A 14924-nucleotide genomic window follows, 5' to 3' on the forward strand; every position below is an offset into this window, starting at 1 on the left:
AACTAAAATCTATCTATCTATCTATCTATCTATCTATCTATCTATCTATCTATCTATCTATCTATCTATCTACTTTAAAATCTTCATATGTGTAAAATTAAAACTTAAATAACTATGTCTTAGTTGAGATGGAAGAATTTCATCTGAAAGAGCAAACTCCATTTGCTCAGGAAGGTCATGTGACACGATTTAAAGCTCCAAAACAGCTACAAATGGATTTTGTGGTGAGACTGTTTCGACCACTAATGGTGTCGTCAGTAACTGTGACTTTTACTACAAAGTGCTTGGAATCATTAGTGGACAACAGAAATTTGTAGAACAATAACGTGATAAGACTTCTGCCAAAAGTTGCCAAACAATAATGTTGATACTGACAGTAACCGTTGTAAAGGGATATAATCTTCTTATCTGACAAGCTAATAAAAGGCAGATCCCTGCACGTCCCTAATCAACCAAAGCTTTGGAATAGCAGCTGTGCATTAGAATACTCCTCCAACATTAACTGTAATAAAGAACATCAAGACTGAAGCTGCTGACAGCCAAGTTAGTGATCACAGAATTACAAACCCACATCACATTACATCCATATTAACCAGGATGATCGGAGGGGTTAGAGCATGCCAGGCTACTCTAAGAGGGGGGGGGGGGGGGGGGGGGGGGGTAACTCAGACAAATGCTTACTTTGTAATAAAGGATTACCCAAAGCAGAGTACTTGGTACTTGTACATGTTTTTGTGGTTTATGATGAATCAAAAACTATGGTGCAATGTTTTCAGCTCTATAGCAGCTGAGCAGAGGGTAAGCTTGTACACACGGGCACATTTTATGTTGTGAAAATAAGGAACTCTCTCTATCATCTCACCAACAACAGCCCCCGCCACCTGTGTAACACGTGGGCATAGGAAAGCAACAACTTGCTAATGCACTGAAAAGAAGAATAAGTCTGACCTGTTTGGTGTGTGTTGCTCAGTTCAGGAGGAAGAGACGCTTGAAACTTAATAGAGGGGGAGAGTGGTGATGGGAGAGTTAGTGACAGAGAGAGAGAGGGAAAAGGGGGTGGGAAGGAGGTACGTAAGAGTTATGGAAAGTGAGTGTAACAGGGGAGGGGGCTGCAGCCTGGTTGGTTAACACTGTTGATGATTAAATGCGTGTCTGTGTTGTCTGTGTGTGTGTTTGTGTTTGTGTGTGTCCCTCACACCCGCCCCTGCAACTCATGTTCAGTCTCAACAGCAGCACCCCGTTCATGCCATGTGCATGTTTGAAATCTTAAATCAGTGAGCCAAGGTGCTGCAGGGTGGTCCGCTCACATGACGACAGGCCTGCCAGCATGATTAAAAACATGTCTGTATCTGTGACAGCCTTGCTGTTTGTGTATGTGTTTGTGTCTATTTTAGAAAGCCACCTGTTAATGACATTAAGTGAGGCTGAAGGAGGAGCCTGTGTTCATATGAGAGGGGACAGGACAGCATTTTACAGCAACACAATACACTGTGAGGAAAGTGAAAATCTGACATAGAGACAGAGAGCGAAAGTGAAACGGGGAGGCGGAAAGAGCAGCAGACAGGGACACATGTGGAGAAAGGAAAACAAAGATGGGGATAGAAGATGAAAGGAGTAAAAAGGTAATGTGGAGGTAGATGCAGAAATGGACTACACAGGCTGAAAATGAAGCGGTTCAGAGAGAAAATGAAAATGTGCAGCCCCATTTCATTCCTCACTGAACAAGGTCCAGAGAGACTTAAGACTCAGCCTGGTTTTGTGGAAAGCTTTTCTCGTGGCCCAGCCCCGCTTGGCTCTTCCACAGTTTAGGTTACATACGTGGCACAGCGAGAGAGAGGCCAACCCCAGCAGCCAGCTACGCTCAGGGGAGGAGGGGGTGGGATACAAACTGAGAGTGAGTCGAGGACGGAGAGACAGAACAGGAGAGAATCAGACAAAAGGGACAAAACAGGCTGCAGGCTGTGACAGGAAAATAAACACCTACAATGTCCAAAACAGTCAAGCCCTGTTCCCTTGCTTCTTTTTTTGGAGAGATTGCAGTGAAGTCACGGTGCTGAATTTGGTGCAGTTTGCAGATGGACTTTCTCACAGAGGAAGGAGCAATGTTGGTCACATGACAGCTGTGATTAACAGATTCATCTGGGGGACAGCTATCTTTTCTTAATGCACATATGTGTGTCTACTCATTAAACTGACTTTGCCTCTAATTATGCAGCCGATCTCTGCTCCTCCATCATGTGAGATTGATAGAAAGTGTCCGCACACAGTCTGAGGCCATCAATAATCTACAGTATGCTGATGTGAATCTTGTCTCCACATCACTCAAGTGCCCCTGTCAGCAGTACTGATTTATGCTTGAACACGCTGAACTGCACACATGTATGCAGCCATGCGCATACTGGCCATACTTGTGCACATCACAGCTGTATCGTTTCCTTACTATGATGCTGCTAAGTAATGTTGACTGAGAATATGAGTAAGTTAAAGGATAAGTCTAGTGGTTTCTTATATTATGCTTATTGTTTTACAAATCCCATGGAAGGACCAACAATTAACTTATAGATCCTATAGTAACATGTATTGCCTGTGGAGCTAAAGCAGAATACACTGTAGCGATTCCTCTGGGTGGAAGTTCTCCATCCTCAAGCGGAAACTATTAAAAACACACCAATGAGCCACACTGGACAACATGGGCACAGTGGTTTATTTTCACTTGACCCCAATTGCTCCATTCTGCCGCTGTAAATACTAGTTAGAGTGGATTTTTCCCACACTTTGAAGGATGTTTGAATGATGTTACTTTGAATTAGGTTTTTTATTTTTTTATTTTAGCTATTTAACATAAAATATTTCACATATCGCCAGTATTTAAAGATTTAAGGGTTTGGGCCGAGAGCCACAGACAAACAAACAAACAAAGTACTGAGAGGAGGACTAACATTGTTGGTTTGGTTTTTTCATTGGATTTGTTGATTTTAACAAAAACATAAAATATCTCTAGTCTTTAATAGTGTCAGACAAACAGGAAATGAGAAAGTATATACAGGTATACACACTATGCACAGGTCTCCATGTTTGAGCGCTGTTCTTCATTGCAGGTGCAGTTTGTCTGTGTTTGACATCACTACTCCTATATGCTCAATGTATACCGGGACATGTACACAGTGTACTGCATCCGTCCGACAATGTTGCGCTCTCCCACTGCTGCAGTGTTGTATCTTTCTGAATGAAGATCAATGGGGAGGCACTGCCCAGAATGACAATGACGATTGCCAGAGTCTTACATTCACCACTAGAGGGAGATGAGGTATTTACAGTCTTCACTGCAGCATCGGGCCGGGGAGGCCTGCTAATGACATTCAATAGGTCTCATGTTAAGCAGCCTTAATGTCCTGATCTATAAGGGAGGCAGGGTCAGTTTTTCATGTTTCCTCTGGTGGATGTGGCTTCAGCTGCCTGGGAGAGCTGCTGCTGTTTTATCTGTACCCTCGGGGAACGACAGAGCAGAGAGTGCTGCATGAGTGGCCCTACTGCTGGGTTTTGTGCAGTGGGGTGCAGCGATGCAGATGGAGATGGGCAGTATAGAGCTGACACAGGACATTGTTTCATGTCAGAGATTTGTTGTTTTCTTGTAACTGTTTTACAGGAACTCCCTGTTGAATAGGTCCCAGGTGGTTCCAGCCTTTATGGCATTTATTGATGCTGAGCAAGACATATGTATGTACTCATGGGGACTAAGTGAAATATGAAAGAAACAGACAACATACCCTCACTTGATTTCTGTGTGGATTTTAACACAGGCAGCATAGATGCTGCTGCAACCAAGAGAAAGAAACACTTCCCAAGCAATTCATAATTAGATAAATTTGCCTGCTAAATAATGTAAACATGAGTTTTATTCAATTGCACAAGTTAGAATGAAGCACATGACAAATATATACTGAAATTGAATGTGCATTGCTTGGAAAAAGAACAAAGGGTTCTACTGATTACCTTAAAACCAAATCCACAGTTATGATATGAATAAAAGAAATATAAAAAAGACATGTCTTTTTTTTTAAATATGCTCAGTCTGATTTTGGCACACATTTACCCAAATGAGAAAGTTCAATAAGTTTGGACTCCTGTATCTGACTGAGAATGTTCTTTTGCTTGTCAGATGTTTGGGAAGGTAAAGATTAGATGGCGGTCTGGTTGAGTGGGAGGAAATCTGTGCCTTAGTCTTAAAATTAAACCTGAAAAGATTTCCCTCTTTGAACTGTATAACTGAAAGTACATATTTGTGTGTCATCAATATCATAAACTGTGAGTTGACTTTCCAGATATAAAGGAGCCACTGGGATGCCAAGAAGAAAATATTTAGTTGTGAAAAAGGTATTCTTCATTCTGTGTTGCAGAGCATTTTTGTGACTGTAAAATAGCTCCATCGTTTGGACGTTACCATTAACTACAGGACTTGATAAATTATGCCATTGACTGAATGAAAATGCCTGGACATGGCTCCAGTCTATCTCTATCTCTATAATTAACTGTGAATGTCATCACTTGCTGGTTGAATAAATCTGTGCTGCACTCTGGTGGTTGTGAATACAAAAAGGAAGCCAAAGGAAAAAAAATAGACATCATGTAAATTCAGTTTTTAATCAACATTTGAAAACAAATTGGACAAATGAAAGACTGTTTCTGCTTTTATAAACTAGATGTGGTTTTTAGGTTTTAAATCATTTAAGAAATCACATTTTTTTCAGAGAAAAAAAAAAGAAATTAAATGACAGTGACACTGAAAAAGCAGATTTTCAGAAAGTAAGGAGTAACATTTCAAAAGTGTTATCACTGACACAACCTCTCTTCATCGCTGTCTTAAGCAACCCAAAGTATCAAATGAAAGCAGAGTCTCAAGCCCATACAGAGTGAACATGTGGTCCTCAGAGAAACAAGGGCAGAAGATGAGGGAGATTAGAGAAAAGCAGATTTTAAGTTCACGCGGACAGTTTCGAACATCCCGACAGCTACCCCTTAGATTTAGTGAATATCCCCACAGGCTAACAATAAAATAATAAAATCATAACATCTGAACAGGAAAATGTGAAATTTGTTGAAATTTAGTCAGGTGCATGATAGGAATTCTTTTGTCTGCAGGCTTCCATTAAATTTCTGAAAAAAGCCACTGCAGGTTTACTGTACTTTAACTCTTAAATTAATTAAAGCCATTGCCTATTAATTTATGTTTTGTTTTTTGTTTTGTTTTTTTAAAACAAGTCAGGCTGGGAGTAGTTGTGTTGTTGCGTAGTTTTGGTTTCACTCTGTAGCACAACATGAGTCGTGGGTATCAGTAACATGTTTATTTGGTCTTGTCAAAGAGATGAGATGTCGCACAAAAAAACCCACATGTATCCAACACATCTTGCATCCCAAATCTGCAGGGAAACAAGGAAGAATGAGAACTGGTAATGCAAGGCTTAAGCACGAGATAGTGACATTTATGAACATAGAGACATCATTGAGAGAGGGGCAAGCCAAATTTTTTTCCTCAGCAAATTGACGTGTAATAACATTAAGGCTTTTTGGTAAGGAAGAGATAAATCCCCATTAGTAACCAATCTCTTTGCTTCTCCTAGTCTTTCTTTGTTTATTTCCTCTTGAATTAAATCAGGACTGAACTGCCGAGACAAAACAATCTCACCTGTTAAAAAGCTGTGCACAAAAGATGGGCGTGAAAAAGTTACAGTAAATAAAAAAAAAAAAAAAAAGAGAGAGAAAAAAAGAAAAACAATTGAATAGGTATAATTGAAAATGTTCTTTTCTGCAGTTCATGTTATTCTATAGCCTGAATACAAGGCGATATTACAGCTCAAATCAGAGAAGCTACACACAGTATCGGAACAATTACAGTTGACATTCAGATAGAGTCCAATCAGACAACAGATTCTCTAACAATCGTCCTGAGGGGGGCAGTAGTCTGGTGAAAATGAAGGAACATGAGGAAATGTCCAAACAGAAAAAAAAAATCCAATAATGAAGAGTCTCCCCTTGGCTTTCTCATGATGATGGCAAAACTGAAGAGGATGTTACAGCTACCATATATCTACATTAGATGGTCAAACAAATTGCCCTCATCTTCCTCTCTATCTCCCCCACATCTCCCTTTCACAAATAAACACTCCTGTTTTCTCCATCCAATCACAATAGTCCAGTTAGTTCCCTACTGCAACTCCTTCCTAATGTACTTAAAACAGGCTACCTCCATTTAAATACAAACCTTAAAGTGTGGCACCCCCCTCCCACCCAAAATGACATCCCTGTCTCACAAAGTATAAAAATTGTTGACCCCACCCTGGACCTATTATTACACACATTTCTCAAAAATCTTTGACACCCCACCCACCCACCCAGCTACACCCTTACCACCCAAACCTAGCCCCCTCTCTTACGGACTGAATACAAACCCTCCCCAGTCTTCTCCTGTCCAAATTCCAAATATCCATTTTAACTGCTGGAGATTTCATGTAGATCTCAAACGAAAAAATTGGAAGTCACCAAAGCCATTCGTCAAATGCTTAATATTCTCAGATCTACCTGAAATGTAGCTCTACCAAATCAATCGGGGGGCTGATTTGGAAATAGGCAGTACACATCCCCTCCCTCCCTCCCTCCCCTCCCTCTCTTCTCTTCATGCCTCCTCTACCAGAAGTCCCGGCGGTGATAAGCGTCTGGGTCGCAGTATTTGGTCACCACCACCCTGTTGGCAAACTTCCTTCCTGTCAGCCCCTGCATGGCCTTCTGGGAGTCAAAAACTGATGTGAACTCCACAAAGATCTAGAGTGGTTAAAAAAAAAAAAAGAGAGAGATTATAACCATATTAGAATAATGTTTTGAAATATCAGAATATTGTTTATCATATCATTTACATTTAGACAGATCAAATTTTTCATAACTGAATCAGATATGCTATACCTTGCCAGTCCCAGGAACTTCCAGGCCGTCCACAGGTCGAGGTATCTCAATGCTCTTGACCTGGCCGTACTTGCTGCACTCGTCCCTGACGTCCTCCACAATCTCTTCATACTCCTCATCATCCAGCAGCTCCTCGGGGGCCACCATGTTCATCAGACACAGCACCTCAGTGGGCAGGCCTCCCATCTGAGTCACAGAGCTGTTCAGACCTGGCACCTGCAGCGTCACTGGGGTCTGGTTCATGCTTGTCTGAAAAGACAGTTTGCTTTAAGTTTTATGACCAACAGGAGATCTACAATGCCAATCTGTGTAGACCACATTAGCCAAAACAGATGTTAAAAAGAAGACATGTCATGTTTATCATTTTCATACACTGCAGTAGACTGCTGAGAAAGTGCTAGACTACAAATAGACTACAAAACATTTTCTCACTTACTTCTACATGCTTTTCTATTTTTTTTTTTTTACCTATTGGAACTACAACCTTGTTTTTTTGTAATTTAGCTGAACGAAACATTTAAAATTCACCTTTCCAAAAACGGTTTTTAATAACTGATTTTATATTGAGCTCTTGGCCGCTTTAATTTCTGGATATAATTTGTTATTTAGCGTGTATCATTGTTGGTTCAGATATAATGTACCATATCTGTCTGAATCAGAAAAACACATATATGGAAGCTATAAATAACATTAAGCTTACACGGTAAAGAGAACACATAGCAGGCTTTCTGTAAAGTCAGAAAAACAATTAAAGTTTTTCCCTATTATTACTTATTAAACTAAGGTGAACAGGAGATTTACTGCATTATGGAAATCACCAAGACTACAAAATTAGTGTGTGGCCCAATTTGGCTCTTGTTGCTTATTTAAAGCGAGTGGATACAAATTTAAATGTCCGTCAGACTGGTGGGTATAAAATCGAATGAATTTTAGTGTAGTGCTGTGCATACTGCTCAGGCCATGGAACCACACACAACTCTGGCACAGACTGTTTACATAATAGTCAATACCTGATGTGTTTGTCAAATCTTTTCTTGCACTAAAATGTACAATTAACCTTACTTCAGAGTTGTACACTTGTTATCAGGGTGTTTGAAGACTAGAATAGAAATTGCTACAGTAGATCTGATCAGCAGTTCATCTTTATCCATCTTTATCCATTTCAGGAAATCTAAAAGAGCATCTAGCCTCCCACGACCCTGCTGTCATTTGTCCAGCCCCTGGATACTCACCAGAGTGGCGTTCTTGGATCCCACACTGGCTCTTTGCACCAGGAGCTTCTTGTCTCCGAGCTGCATGCCGTTCAGCCCAGCAATAGCCTGTAATGATATCAAGGTTTTAAATCATACTCTCAAAATGTATTAAAGCTGTGGAAGTTTGACAATTTTGTGAAATTAGGTCATAATCTCCCCCTTCTGTTCCTGAATTGCATTGAATAATGGCCGGAACTGTTTTTGCAGAACGTTATGTTGCCAAAGTGAAGTTGACCTTTGACCTTGTGAATATAAAATGGCATCACTTCATTATTTTATCCATTTGTCTTAAGTTTCATAATAATTAGCATATGAATTCTTGAATTATGGCCAAAAACATGTTTTGTGAGGTCACAGTGACCTTGACCTTTGATCACCAAAATCTAATCGGTTCATCCTTGAGTCCAAGTAAATGTTTGTGCCAAATTTGAAGAAATTCCCTCAAGGCGTTACTGAGATATCACATTCATGTGAATGGGAAAGACAGACGGACGGACAACTCCATAACATAATGCCCCCGGCTTGGCTGTCACCGGCAGGGAGGCATAAAAATATCCTGTTGACATGTTTTTTCGGTTGCACTGCTTACCTGGTCATTAAGGTTGACATCAACATATTCACAGAAGGCATATCCTTTAGATAAGCCTGTGGCACTGTCCTTCACCAGGTTGAAGGCCTTCAGGGGGCCAAATGACGTCAACAGCTCCTTCACCTGAGATACAGGATACGGAAAAGTCACTGAAAGTTCGGTGGTTTCCAAAAACTTCCACTAACTCAAAACATTCCCATCATGTGAATAACACAGTTCAAAGTGTAGTATTGACACAACTTTATGACTGCAAGATTTAAAGACCTTTCTATCTTATTATGTCCCTTTTAATGTTTTACTGTCACTTTTCCTAAATAGTGCACGTGTGGATCAATACTGACCTGGTCGTCATTCAGGTAGTTGGGCAAGCCGCCAATGAAGAGCTTGTGAGCCGAGTCGGGCACCACTGTGGACACCACACCTACATGAGACACAAGGACAACAGGCAGAAACGTAAGCAGAGAAGAACAGAGAGCAAGCTCCTGTAAAGAATGAATTACTGATTACTTATGAATTATGCAACAAGTACTTAGGGTTAAAAACCATTAATTGTCTGTGTACCAGGCACATATACACTGGGGTTCTCGCTCATGCCCGGCAGGGGCTGGTAATCATGGGGACGGCGAATCTTGAGACTCTGGCCTTGAAAGATGATGCCATCAAAGGCCATGGCCTGTGTTGTTTCATCCACAGAACGGAACTACACAGAAAAAAATATATATAGGTGATTCATTTCAAAACTGTTCTTTGAAACAGAGATCGATACACCTAGGGAGAACAAATGACATGTTTATGAGGGGATTCTCTAACCTCAAGGAAGGCAAAATTCTTATCCTGGTTGATCTGTACTGCAAGGACAGGGTTTCCAGGGGCCTGAGTAAGACCACCCAAACGCATCTGGGCATTGAAGAAGTCCATCATGGACTCCTACAGAGAAGAGAGAGAGGAAATTAAGAAAACAATTTTAATTAATGGTGAAATTATAAAAAAAAAAAAACAAAACAAAACAAAAAAAACAAACAATGATGAAAGACACACAAGGTACTATGATGTCTTCATAACCTTGGATTCAAAAGCCAAAATACTGTCTTGTTTCTCACCTCTGTGATACCAAAGGGGATATTGCCCACGTAGAGCCTGCGGGCCTGCCGGGTCATCTGGCTGCCCACTACAGGTACAGGGGTGGGAGTGACAGCCAGGCCATCCGGAGTCATGGTCGGCAGGAGGGCTGTGGCTGGGATCTGGCCTGCAGCTGGAGAGCAAAGCCAAAGACAGGAAACATTCAACAATGTAATTATATGTACATATTTTACACTAACCGTGTACTTCAGTAGGGTAGGCTGCAGTACAAGACAGGAAGCATATTAAAAATGGATCAAATAAGCAAAAGACATGGGATTTTTTTACCTTGCATGGCTTTGTACTGCATGGGAGTGATGTGCTCAAAACCAGGTGGAGGGACATCCCAGTACTTCTTCACCTTCTTCTTCTTCTCACGGTGTGGAGAGCGGCTGTTGGAGGAAGAGAGGACAGGTAAAATGAAAAAAAGTAGAATGATCAATGCAAAAACAGATATCTGTCATTAGCTCTGCAGTAAAATACTAGATTTGATGATGGGTCATGTCTTCAAAAATATATACTGCAAAATCTAGCAACTTTTGTGGGGACTTGCATCAATCAAAACATTGTAAAGGTGATGGTAAAGGGAAAAAAGGGATAGAAAACCCAATCCAGGTAGATATCTACACAATGAGTCAATAGCACTTAGAATCAGAGGAAGACCATTAATTTGCAGTTGTTGCAATAATGCACAAACCAGCTTTGTGTTAGTTTGCTGTATTACCTTCCAGCATTGTCCTGGGGGTAGCTGGATGGTGAGCTGAAATGACATTGGAAGGGTTTCACATTTCTCTCAAATCATGACATTCACCAACATTTCCACTTCAAAAAAATAGAATCCAAATTCCTACGACCCTCACCAAATCGAAAAGCTACCAGGAGCCTTGGCAATCCTTGTTTTTCTCAAAGCACAAAGTCCTTTCAAGTTCAGATGACAACCCAGCACATTCAGTGAGACTCACTGCTGACATGCAATACCATTATACCATTTGAGAACAACTAATGATGCAATGAAAGCAGAAATGACAATTTCACAAACACTCAGCAGCTGCAAAGGGGGGGGGGTCGAATTTTACATCCTCTGGCCAAGGGCTCACACTGGGTGACCCACGGGAACTTTTTTAAATTAGCACTGAGAGACAAGGAGCAACAGTATTCACATTCATTCACAGCCAACAAGCAGCAGAGTGTTGACAAGCTTCACAACATTATGTATTGGAAATAATGTACTGAAGCAGTCGTTAAAGGGATGTGTGGCTTTGACTGTTGAAAGTCAATCTTGTATAAATTGAATCCATAGATTTCACCATCAACACCTATTGTATTGATAAGCACATATTTCAAAAGCTATCCAACATTTCTAATCATATCCACAAAGACCCACAGGTGTTACATGTCCAAAAGTGAGCACCTTTCCCTGACAACAGTCAGGCTTGTCAGGGAGTTGGTAGGCACTTATCACTGATGTTGGCGGAGTTCTGGGAAGAACTCGCACCTGTATGAAAATTTTCTCACAGCACAACCCTTAAAGAGATTCTATCTAACAATGGAGCTCAGGCTCATCATGAGACAATCACAGACATACTGTATGGCTGCATGTGTCACACCTGACGTTGTGCGACACAAGAATGAAAATGTAAAGAATCTAAAATGACAAACCAATTCTTCTCGAAGGGGTGCTATTATACAGTGCAGCTCGGGCCGCATATTTCTCTTTGAACCCAACCTGAGTCCAAGGGAGCAGTAACTGAGCCCAACTCGAACCGGACGGGGATTCTGTTTTTATGTCTGAACCCAGCCCAAACCTGGCGCAGATAGTGTGAGCTAAAGCACTGAGTTTGTGTTTGTGTTGTCATGCAGTTGTTACCATGGTCACAGCTTGCCTATTTACCCTGATGACACATGCATGGCCACTTTAAAATGACCAACATGACTGAACCAGGCACCGAAACATCATTTCAAAATTTTTGGTCATGTATCCACCCCCTATTCTATTAATACCAATCAGTGGGATTTATAATTCTACAATGGGTCTGAAATTCTTCAAAAAACCATTAAGTATTAATATTCTCTGTTAAACTATCAAGGATGTAGAAAAAGTTGCAGCAGCTGTCAATGTGTGTATTCAAAACTATGTCCCAATGTTATGCTTGAGGCGTGATTAGTACAATGTCATTAGCACAAGTGACAGAGGGCTTGGGAACAGAGAACATAAATAACATTATCCAAATTAGGCTATATCAAAGTCAAACTGCTAGTGAAATAATATTCAAGGGAATAATATTTCATTAGCTAAGGGGAAGTCAGTTTTCAGTAGCTATATTCTAGGGGCCCAACTAGCTCACCTGAAGTCATTCAAAATATGTCAATGTGATCAATAGATAGACTTTAGAGTCACAATTTTTTAACTTCATGCAGACAGCTCTCAAGTTTTGTGAAATTGCTCTATTGCCCAAAATGAATAGATGATGGCAGTTGCCTTAGAAGTAGAGTGCTTAAGTTTGTCTTTTTTTTTTTTTTTTTTTAATCAATGCTAATGGATTTCAATGTCATTTCCTGTGTGCATTTTCTTGAGTTTGGAATTTGCAGCCACCTACAGTACAGTAGGCGAACAGTTAGATGCCAAGATCAAGTCGAGGGTGTAGCGAAGACATGCTGGTGTGGCAAAAAGCATGTATGCGTGCACACTCAGAGCAACACCAAACTCCAACAATGTGTTCATACTCGTGTATATCTCTGTGGCCCATGGTTGCTCTGAGTCATATAATGCACTGCTAAACAGCCTCTGAACCAAAAAAAATAGCTTTCTTAAATTAATGTGGTCAAAATGTGGTCTTATCAGTCTCTTGTGCTCGAGTGAAACACTTCCTATTAACCCAGTGGTAATGACATGAACTGCAAGGCCAGCAGAGAGGGATACATGATGATGTGACATAGGAATTTTCAAAGGTTGCTGGTCCGGGTGTAGTTGTACAAAGGTACTAACCTGCGTCTGTGCCTGCGCTCCTTACTGTCCCCACGGCGGTCCCTGCTGCGTCTATCCCTGTCTCTGCTCCTCCTTTTCCTCTCTCTGCTACGGCTGCGGGAGGAGGACCGACGGTGGTGGCGGTTCTCTTTGTCCCGTTCAGCTGCAGGAAAAGTGTTAAATGACATTACAAAATGGTATACACATTGGTATACAATGACACACACAACTTGCTAAATGAACAATAAAAAAAAATTAAGGGATATGCATTAGTGAAATATCCTCATAGCTTTAACTCAAAAGATTAATGACCTTGGATGGAAATTCGAAAGGAAATGAGCGACTGTCCAACATACTTTACAGCACATGGTAATACTAAAGCTAGTATATGGTAGCAATGCATTAACAAGCCCACAGCATTTGACCTTACCAATCAATGCAATGTGACCATACGGATTAATATAGAGAACTAGAGACAAAACACAACTAGTGCATGTAGTTTGAAATATTGGTTCAAAATATAACAACGTGTAATTTAACCATCTCCAACACGAAGTGCAAAGTATTGCGTGTAAACGCAAATCTAGGTTAAAGAGAGATTAATGTGGGATAAGGGTAATAGCCATGGTTGGTGGCGTTACCAGATCTAGTGTCAGAAAGCTGGAGACAATAGTAAATAACACTGGAAATGTTCACTGGACCCAACAGCTGCAAAGAATGAATGCTAGCTGCCTCAACTATTCAGTCAGCTGGTACTGGCAGAAGCTCTACCATGTTATAGACTGCCCCTGCCTTCAGGAAACAATGCGAGTTACCTTTACGTAGTTAAATAACGTAAAGACATTCAGATACAAAAAATGCATTATATTACAGCTTTTACATCCACCGTTACAGCTTTAAGAGCCAGATCGCATATCAAAAGGTTCAATGCTGAGGGCTAATTATCGTGCTTACAATGATCCAGTAAATAGACATATCCATGTCTCGCTAAACCGATAGCGGCGATTGCAATCATAAGCACAACTTCACATTTTCAATTGCTGGCGTGCAAGTGGTCCGCATACCTTGTTTGTTTTCAGAGAGCTGTCTTTCGAATTCGTCGAAGTCCGACATCTCTGTGAGCAAAAGGCTGCTGCGCTTTCAGTGACTGCGTTGTTCAGTTGGCGGTGGCTAGCTTAAGCTAGCAACAAAGTGAACAACACTTTTAAAAACAAGCGCCTCGCTGATGCAGCTCAAGTAAGTTAGCTTCAACTAGCAGCCTACTTAACAACGGAATTACCGAAAATTGTTAACCAGCACTCACATTCGCGGCGTGGTATTATATTACAAGGTAACTGGCGGAATCATTGAGAAAGAAAACGTGTTCGCATGGGTTAGCCTGCTAACGTTAGCTAACTAGGTTGTAGCAAAGTCCAGAAGAACAGGCCTGCTGGTGTGGAGCCTCGTTAGCCAGCTAGCGAGTACGAAAACCGAATGAATGAGAGTCTTTTCCAAGCCAAATGCAAATCCCAGGGGATCACTGGCCCACAAGGCGCAGTCGTTTGACTTTATAAGCCAAATATATTCGCTTTCAAATGTTTCAAGACTGACGAAAACAATAAAGATTTCAGTATGCCCGCTTTTTTGCTCCGTCTCCCCGGTACCCCGTGACACCGGAAGTTGATGAATGACACGTTTCCGGTGAGTAGAAACGCTTCATAGCCGAGGAGAAGGAAAAAATATATTTGTGCGCATTCCTTATTCTTTATCCCACTAAGTTATGTTTCATTAACGTCTGTTAAAGATACGGCGCCTGAAGTGGGATCAAAGTTTTATCTATTAGGTCGACAGTGAGGTTTTCGAGACAAGACAGGGAATAAATGTTTTAAAAAAGAAAATAAATCAATAACGTAAACACAAGCAGAAAAAAATTAACTAAAATTGTTAACATCCACTTTATATCATAAATGTCCCATTCAATGTTCCTCCAAGGATACAGTTCTTTTAGTTGAAAGACATCTGCTGCATAATATAGTTTCTGATGTTTGGAAGAAAAAAATGTCTG

The 14924-nt window shown here is 40.8% G+C and overlaps 1 protein-coding gene across 2 annotated transcripts; it reads right to left on the reverse strand.

The window, feature by feature from the left end:
• Positions 1-6661: 6661 nt before the first annotated feature.
• Positions 6662-14525, reverse strand: LOC111230140 (splicing factor U2AF 65 kDa subunit). Of its 2 annotated transcripts, none has more exons than XM_022756742.1 (12): positions 13945-14525; positions 12902-13043; positions 10640-10675; positions 10204-10307; positions 9897-10048; positions 9607-9723; positions 9358-9496; positions 9138-9217; positions 8797-8919; positions 8187-8273; positions 6955-7203; positions 6662-6816 (listed from the first exon to the last, which is right to left on the reverse strand). In XM_022756742.1, exons 1-12 carry the CDS (start codon positions 13991-13993, stop codon positions 6682-6684), a joined length of 1413 nt encoding a protein of 470 aa, XP_022612463.1. In that variant the 5' UTR covers positions 13994-14525; the 3' UTR covers positions 6662-6681. The 2 variants fall into 2 exon arrangements, with proteins under 2 accessions (XP_022612463.1, XP_022612462.1); XM_022756741.1 differs by having other exon boundaries at positions 9340-9496.
• Positions 14526-14924: the final 399 nt, after the last annotated feature.

This window comes from Seriola dumerili, unplaced genomic scaffold (genome assembly GCF_002260705.1).
Source record: "Seriola dumerili isolate Sdu_G_001 unplaced genomic scaffold, Sdu_1.0 BDQW01000258.1, whole genome shotgun sequence".
Taxonomy (NCBI): Eukaryota; Metazoa; Chordata; class Actinopteri; order Carangiformes; family Carangidae; genus Seriola; species Seriola dumerili.